Source organism: Acinonyx jubatus, chromosome B3 (assembly GCF_027475565.1).
Source record: "Acinonyx jubatus isolate Ajub_Pintada_27869175 chromosome B3, VMU_Ajub_asm_v1.0, whole genome shotgun sequence".
Classification (NCBI taxonomy): domain Eukaryota; kingdom Metazoa; phylum Chordata; class Mammalia; order Carnivora; family Felidae; genus Acinonyx; species Acinonyx jubatus.
Genome location: NC_069386.1, coordinates 30,733,206 through 30,740,346, shown reverse-complemented (window position 1 = coordinate 30,740,346; position 7,141 = coordinate 30,733,206). Strand labels below are relative to the sequence as shown.

The following is a 7,141-nucleotide window of genomic DNA, read 5'->3' as shown; positions in this document are numbered from 1 at the left end:
AAGTCCCCAAAGATGCTCCTGAGACCTGGTAGGGGGAGAGTGTGGGGCCCTGGAAAGCTGGGTATGAGCACAAGACACCCTAGAGGATGCCCTGTGTCCCAGTCTGGCTCACTGCTCACTCACCGGTGCAGGGAAAGGGGGGATAGGGTGGCCAGGGGTTCTGTCTGGGACCTTCCCCCGCCCTCCCTGAGGTTTCCCAGCTTTTCCTGGGGCCTCTCCAGCCCCAGCCTGAGAACAGGTGCTACCTCTCTTGTTTTTCTCAGGGCAAGAAGAGAGGCACAAGTTCAGAAAATAATTTAATAGAGAAACCATGAATTATATTCTTTACACCTAGCCTCCTGCAAGGAAGACAGACTCCTCTTGCCCCAAGGAGGCACTGAAGGGCACAAAGGTTAGAGATCAACACCCTTGTGCAGTTTTTAAAAAGAATCCCCCAAGTAACTCCACGTGTGTACGTTCTTCTCCAGATTAAAGTCACTTAGCTCACGTGGCAAGCTGAGGAGGTATTAACAGCGCCATTAGAGAGATGGGCGGATCCAGGCCCAGAAAAGGGAAGGGATGCACCCAGGGTCACACACTGGGGTAGCAGCAACATCAGACCTCCTGGATCGCCGCGTCCTCTGCAGCCTGATGGGTCAGGCAGCCCCCATGCGGGCCCCTTCCAGGCCAGAACCAGCTCTGTGGCTAGTAGGGGCCAAGGATGAAGGCTGAGGACCCCTCCCCTCGTGCCCCCTGGGCCAGAGCAGGAAGAAGGCATGGCTTTCTTAAATTTGCCCCACCCATATGAAGTACATTATTTTCACGTCTGAAGGATTATCTTAAAATATTGAGAGGGTGGGCAGGGGTCAGCTCCCACGAAGACTGGTGAGCTCTGTGGGGTGCATACCGTGGGGTGGGTGGTCCCTGAGGGGTCTTGGAGAGCCCCATTCCAGTGCAAGGAGTGAAGGGAGTTGCAATAAGGGCTCCCAGGAAGGGCAGGGGTGGGCACAGGCACAGCTGCCTGCTGACAGAGAAGGGCAAGAGCAGAGGGCTCCCTGTCCTGTTCCCAGAACAAAAACAGAAGCCCGATGCCCCAGAAGTGACAGGCTCGGGGTCCAGCAACCACCAAATAACAGAAGTCATATGAAGGAAACTTCTCCCAGAGTCCTGCTCCCCTTCCCTCAGGGGCCAAGGCCTAGTGTTCCCAACACAAACACGGGCCATCAGGGTCTGGGAAGTGCAGAGTATCCTGAGGGGAACTGGGGATCCTCGGATGTGGGGGGGTCGCAGAGTTGCCCATCCAGGAAGCCTGTTCCACAGCACTGCAGAGGACCACAGAATTCTGGGCATCAGTCTAGGTGAGTGTGTCCCCCATTTCAGGTGGCTTATGGTCTGTCCAGTCATCCTTCTGGGGTTACTGCAGGGTGCAAGCTGTGGAGGGGAAAAGGAGAAAGTCAGTCTTAAGTCTCTGGCCAAGAGGCAGAATCCAGGGCTGCCCCCAGCCCTCACCCCTCCTTCGTAGAGGGTCAGACCCCAGGGCAGGACTCACAGCTACGAACAGACTCCGACAGCCCCTCTTTGTCCAGGCTCTCGGCTGCCCAGCGGGACTCCCTCATCTGTGGAGCATAAAGGCGGCACAGGGGTGAGAGGCAGCCAGAGGCAGGCACCGAGCCACTGAGAGCACAAGGGCAAAGGACAGAGACGCAGTGGGGAGACCTTCAGAGGGAGACCAGAGGGGGAGACACACAAAGGGGCACAGGGGACAGCCAGCCAGGAGCAGAACTCATCCGGCCCGTGTGCCCACCTTGACCTGTTCCTTCAGGTATTCAGCTCGAGCCATGAGGTTCTGAACCTGCCAAGGGAAGACGTGCCCATGGGGTGTGGGTCAAAGGGGCCTTCAAATTGCTTGCCTCCTCACTCCTGAAACTCTCCACAGCCCTCTACCCCATCAGAACAACCTCCCCCTGACCTCGTCATCCCTCCCTTCTCCAGAAAGCCTTTCCACCTGAAGCAGCCCAGCCCACTTCCTGCTGCTGGGTTCCCAGATCCGTCTGTTCCATTGCCCTGACCCCCAGCACCCGTGCCCCCTATGGAGCGCACGGGGCTACTGATTTACCAAGTCTGTGAGGACTGACTCGCAGACTTGGAACACCCCGAGGGAAGCTGAGGAGGTCCCCCATGCAGGAACAGGGTAAGAAGACAAGAGGAAGCCCCCCAGTGCTCCCAAACCCCAGTGGGCACCTCGGCGTGAAGCAGTTCCCGCCTCCGGCCTGGGGGCTCCGCTACAAAGAGAAGGAGGACACGTGGTGAGGGCCGGACAGCCCAGGGCTTGGGGAGTGTGGTGATAGGGGGCCTCACCTGCCAGCAGCACCAATAACTCCCCCAGGCCGTGCTGGTACAGGTCCAGGGCATCCTGCTCCCCACCAGTTTCCTCCTCCTGCAGCCACGGGGGGACACCAGGTCATTTCGGGTCATGACCCGGACTCTTCCTGCCCCACCAGGACCCCTTGCACTGGGCACAAACCTTGGCCATGGCAGCCGAAGCCACGTCCAGGGCAGCGAGGAGGCGAGGTTTGTCTCGGGCCATCTCTGGGATGAGGGCAAGGGTGCAGGGTGAGGAGAGCAGCCTGTTTTTCATCTCAGGGAGACCACCCCATGTTGCCTCCCCCTCGGGCTGGTGGGACGCTGCTGGGGGCCGAGGCCAGGAACCAGGCCTACCTCTGAGCAGGTCTCGGGCCGAGGTCCCCTGCCTCAGCAGGGCCTGATTGGAGGAGGAGACGATGGCTTTGAGCTCCTCAGCCCGGGACACGTACTGCCCCACCTGCAGAAGGCGAGGGGCTGAGGAGGGGCTGTCCCACCCCACCTCCCTCACCAGCACCCACCTCCAAGTTCTCCCTCTGGGTCCTCGGTGACTACTCCAAGCTGTAATGTCAGGGGGTCGACTGAGGCTCAACTAGGAGAGGAAGTTCTGGTTCTAAGTTCTAAGGAACCAGTCTGCAGAGGCCCCAGGCTCCCTCACCTGCTTCCCTCCGGAGACTCCCTCACCCACCTTTGCCTTAATTGCCTCCTTCCGCTGGGCATCCACTTCATCTGTAGAAAGGGGGGGTTCACGTGAGGAGTCTGCCCTGCCCCACACCAAATTCTCTGGAATCCTCAAAAGGACCAAGTTCCAGATTTACCCTCTGCTTTGTCTCCCACAAAATTCTGGGTGGGGAGCTGCTTCTGGAATCCATCCACCGCAGCTGTGGCTGCCCCACCCCTGCTGCACCCAGGGGCTCCAGGCACTCACAGTGCAGGGCGGGCACGAAGAAGTCCAGAGCTTTGCAGTAGAGAGACAGAGCGGCCGCGGCGTCCCCGTCCTGGTCCTTCTTCACTGCCTGCACCACGAGGGCGGTCTGGGGGACAGATCGGGAGTCATGTCCGCCTCCCATGCTCACCATGAACAGAGAAGGGCAGGTCCCCCGTTCGCCACCGAATGGGGTAGATGAGCCAGCCCCCCAACCTGCCCTCACCCCACCCCATCCCACCAGCCTGCTCACCGCTCGTGCCAGGCTCTCCCCACTGGGCACATGCTCCAGGTCCACCCAGGGGTGGGCGAAGAACTCCTGGAAGGAGATGCGACGGTTGGGGTCCCGCTCTAGGAGCCGCTGCAGCAGGTCCCGGCAGTCTCGGGAGAGCGGGGGCCGCAGGGGGAGCTACAGGGAGGATGGAGGACAGATCACATGGGCTTCCAGCACTTCAACCCCACCCAGGGGTCCGTCAGGACTGGGGGGCGCCAGGCTGGGCCTGCGCGTGCGCCTGCTTGGCTTTCCTCCCAAAGGGGCCTGCACAACAATCCCTGGGGCCAGCCCTTTGCTGCCTGCTGTGAGCCGGTCTGGGTTTCCAGAACCATACGGAACTTCAACTTCCCCTCTAGAGCATGCCCCAGCACCACAGAGCTGGCCCAGAGCCCACACCCCAATCTGTGCAGCTGGCAGTGAGGTCTCCAAACTCAGGGCCCTGAATCCCTCTGCCCAACAAGCGTCCAAGGCCCTTCAAGACTCACCTCGATAACCCGGTTGCTCCGGATCTTCTCTTCCAGCTCCGCAAACGACCTGGAGGCAAAGGGGGGCTGCCCGAAGAGGGCTTCTGTGGAAGGGAGGCAGATGGCAGGCTGGGAGGGGATAGGGTCAAGCCTGGCCTGGCCCACCTTTGGAAGATACCCCCAGAGCAAAGTCCCTGGGCCCGTAGAGTCACATTCCTTAGACCCCTTCAGGAGTGGCCCAGAGAGGCCCGGTGTGAGGACACATGATGTAGGATGCAGGCCCCGGGGTAGGGCCGGGGACAGAGTTCTCACCGTACAGGATGACCCCCACGGACCAGAGGTCCACACGGGCGTCGTACTGCCGCTGACACACCATCTCAGGGGCCATGTAGAGAGGGGAGCCACGCAGTACATGCTTCTCGTCCCAGGGGGACATGTGCTGTGCGAAGCCGAAGTCTGCAGGCAAGAGGCAAGGCAGCAGAGCTCCACTTGTAGCTGCTTCTACTCCAGACCTTTAAAGCCTCACCCTGGGCTCCAGGGCAGGGCTCCTCCCCACCCTCCAGGCTCACCAGGATCAATCCTACCCTGCAGCCTCTGCTCACAGCCCCTCACTCCAGATCAGCCTAGAACACCCTCCTACATCCTCCTCTGGGAGCCAGAATAAATCCCACTCACCCTGCACAGCCTCCTCAGGGTTCCTTTTCCAGGAAGCCCACCCTGATCGCGTGAGCTACAAGGATAAGGGCCCACTAGGGGTTAGAAGCTCAGGTTATACCTGGCTTTCTGGCCTCCAGCCTCAAGTCCATTCTTTTCCAAGTGCCATCAGGGGCCACAGCCACGTCCTCCCCCACCTCCCACCCTCCAACACTGCCACATACCGAGTTATAGGCTGAGCCCTAATCCTGGTGACAGACCAATTCCTGACCCTGCTCACACACTGAGCCTCGTCACACACTGAGTCTTGACCCTGACACCAGACTGAGCCCTGGCCCAATCCAGTCCACTTCTGGAGTCGAGTGTGGGTAGCCTGAGAAAAGTCCTGCCTTTTGGTGGTGGGGCTGCACTCCCCAGCCCATCACTGTGTGATGACTCAACAGAGGGTGCATGAGAACCAGGGCTGCTGAATGTGCCCAGGCAGAGGGAGGCCTCTGCACACCCACCCTCCAAACTGCATCCCGGCTCTTCCGGACACACCTGCCAATTTAAGGTGGGGCTTCTCTAAGGAGCTCAGCAGAATGTTCTGTGGCTTCAGATCCAGGTGAGAGATATTCCGTTCATGCAGGAACTGCAAGGCACTAGCTGGGGAACAAGACCCACATGAAGCAACAGGTCAGAGGAGCCCATCTCCCACCTGCCTCTCGCCTCCCCATCTGACTCTTCAAGCTTTAATACTTAAGTATCAGGTTCCTGCCACTTCTAAGAATTTGCCCCTTATGCTCTTGGACCCCTTCACAAGTTCCCCCTCCCGGCAGGCTCCCCAGCCCTTTAGGTTCTTGTTATGTTCCTTGGCAAAGCACTTGGGTCCTACCCCTGGGCCCTGGAACATTCCATGAGTTCCTTATATTATGGAAACCTGGACTCCCCACAGATGGGGACTCCTCTCTGTCTCTCATGGCATCCTTAAGTCAGGGATAGGCACATGAGAAAGAGGGGGCCCTAAAAATCCAAGCTGGAACAGAGGCAACCGCTAAGAAGGGCTCTAAGCCTGGGGAGGGGGATTGAGGGGGGCAGAGATCATGGGAAGGGGTGTCAGGCTGGGGTCAGAGGCTTTTACCCAACTGCTGCATGAAGACACGAGCCACCTTCTCAGGCAGAATCCTGCGGGTATGAATGAAGCGAGACAGGTCACCCCCTGCACAGAACTCCATGATGAGGTAGATGTTGTCGCTGTCCCACTGTGATTATACAAGCAGACAAACAGCTTGAAGAGAACCGCCCTTCTCCAGGTCCCTTTAGGGGTGGCCCCACCCCAGGCCCGCACCTGGAAGTCTTTCAGCTGTACAATGTGGGGGTGTCGAATGCCCTTGAGGATCTCAATCTCTGTCAGTAGATTCTCCACGGATGCCTTGTTCAGACTCTTCTTGGCCACGCACTTTATGGCTACCACCTCACGAGTGTCCTTCTATGGGGACAGGAGATGAGATGATTCTGCCTTGAAGGGGCCAGAGGGCTCTGGTTCCCTCTGCCCCTCTTCCCCCATCAACTGGGCCTACCGGCTTCCCATCTTCCCCTTCTCAGGACAGGGAGACATCGGATTCTGGAATCCCCCCCGTCCCTCTCCCCCCCCCCCCCCCCCGCTTCCCCACCCACCCTGATGTTCACCAACCCTGTTCCATAATCTGTTCCATTGTATTCTAGACTGCCCCCACTGAGGCATGTCATTCAGCGTTCTAGACCGACACACTCCGCTTCCTAACTGGGTTCAGCCTTCTAGAACCCTGTCCCAGGGTCTTCCCAGCCCCTCAAGTATCCTCCCTCTGTTGCGCCTGTTCTTCGGCCAGTGACACCGAGCTCCACCGAGGTCTCCACCGGCCTCTCCGGAGAAAACAGGGCTGCGTGGGCGTGTGTTTGTGTTTAAGACCTAAGGGTGGCAGTCGGCTCTCGGCAACCACCTCACCCACCGAAGGACACACGGACGCTGCCGGCCGCCCGCGGGCCCCTCCCTGCTCGCACGCCGCGTCTCACCTCTCGGACGGGCGCCCACCGGGGCTAGCTCGGGGTCTGGCGGGCACAGGGGCCCGGCCCTCGACGCTTCCCCGGCCCCGGGGATGCACCGCCCCGCACCCACCTTGGCGTAGGCTTTGTACACTGTGGCGTACGTGCCACTGCCCAGGCGCTCGGTGAGGATGAAGCCGTCCAGCCGCGGGGGGCCCCAACCCGGCCCCGCCATCCCCGCCGCCCCGCTCCCGCCGTTTCCTGCTTTCAGGCGCGGGGTTCCGGCGCGCAGCCCAGCGGGCAGAACGCGCGGCCGCGGGGAGCACTCCACGCTGCCCCCAGCGCCGCCCGCCGGGACTGCAGCGCGGTGGGCGGGGCGCTGGCTTCGCACCAGGTTCCCCAGGTGCAGTTCCCGGGCGCCTGGTGATTGCCTGATCCGCCAGGGCCCGCAAGGGTCCTTTGGGAACACTGAGGTCCTTGAGG

General features: G+C 60.4%; 1 protein-coding gene across 3 annotated transcripts; it reads right to left on the bottom strand.

The window, feature by feature from the left end:
• Nucleotides 1–295: 295 nt before the first annotated feature.
• On the bottom strand, nucleotides 296–7,000 carry ULK3 (unc-51 like kinase 3). 3 transcript variants are annotated; one of them, XM_027067783.2, is made up of 16 exons: nucleotides 6,792–7,000; nucleotides 5,985–6,125; nucleotides 5,778–5,898; nucleotides 5,198–5,302; nucleotides 4,316–4,459; nucleotides 4,025–4,107; nucleotides 3,519–3,584; nucleotides 3,269–3,374; nucleotides 3,029–3,069; nucleotides 2,698–2,800; nucleotides 2,504–2,568; nucleotides 2,338–2,416; nucleotides 2,221–2,261; nucleotides 1,784–1,831; nucleotides 1,529–1,595; nucleotides 296–1,410 (listed from the first exon to the last, which is right to left on the bottom strand). In XM_027067783.2, the coding sequence occupies exons 1-16, from the start codon at nucleotides 6,891–6,893 to the stop codon at nucleotides 1,394–1,396; spliced, it is 1,329 nt and encodes a 442-aa protein (XP_026923584.1). In that variant the 5' UTR covers nucleotides 6,894–7,000; the 3' UTR covers nucleotides 296–1,393. The 3 variants fall into 3 exon arrangements, with proteins under 3 accessions (XP_026923584.1, XP_026923583.1, XP_026923585.1); XM_027067782.2 differs by having other exon boundaries at nucleotides 3,519–3,674; nucleotides 6,792–6,997; XM_027067784.2 differs by lacking the exon at nucleotides 6,792–7,000 and having other exon boundaries at nucleotides 3,519–3,674; nucleotides 5,778–5,821; nucleotides 5,985–6,123.
• Between the last annotated feature and the right edge of the window lie 141 nt (nucleotides 7,001–7,141).

What these genes read in the sequence shown, in the direction of transcription:
- ULK3 (XM_027067782.2), bottom strand. Translation starts at nt 6,893, where the DNA reads ATGGCGGGGCCGGGTTGGGGCCCCCCGCGGCTGGACGGCTTCATCCTC. An exon ending in TGTACAAAGCCTACGCCAAG is followed by an intron (nt 6,126 to 6,791) that starts GTGGGTGCGGGG and finishes CTGTCCCCATAG; the next exon opens with AAGGACACTCGTGAGGTGGT. An exon ending in GGGAGAGCCTGGCACGAGCG is followed by an intron (nt 3,375 to 3,518) that starts GTGAGCAGGCTG and finishes TCTGTCCCCCAG; the next exon opens with ACCGCCCTCGTGGTGCAGGC.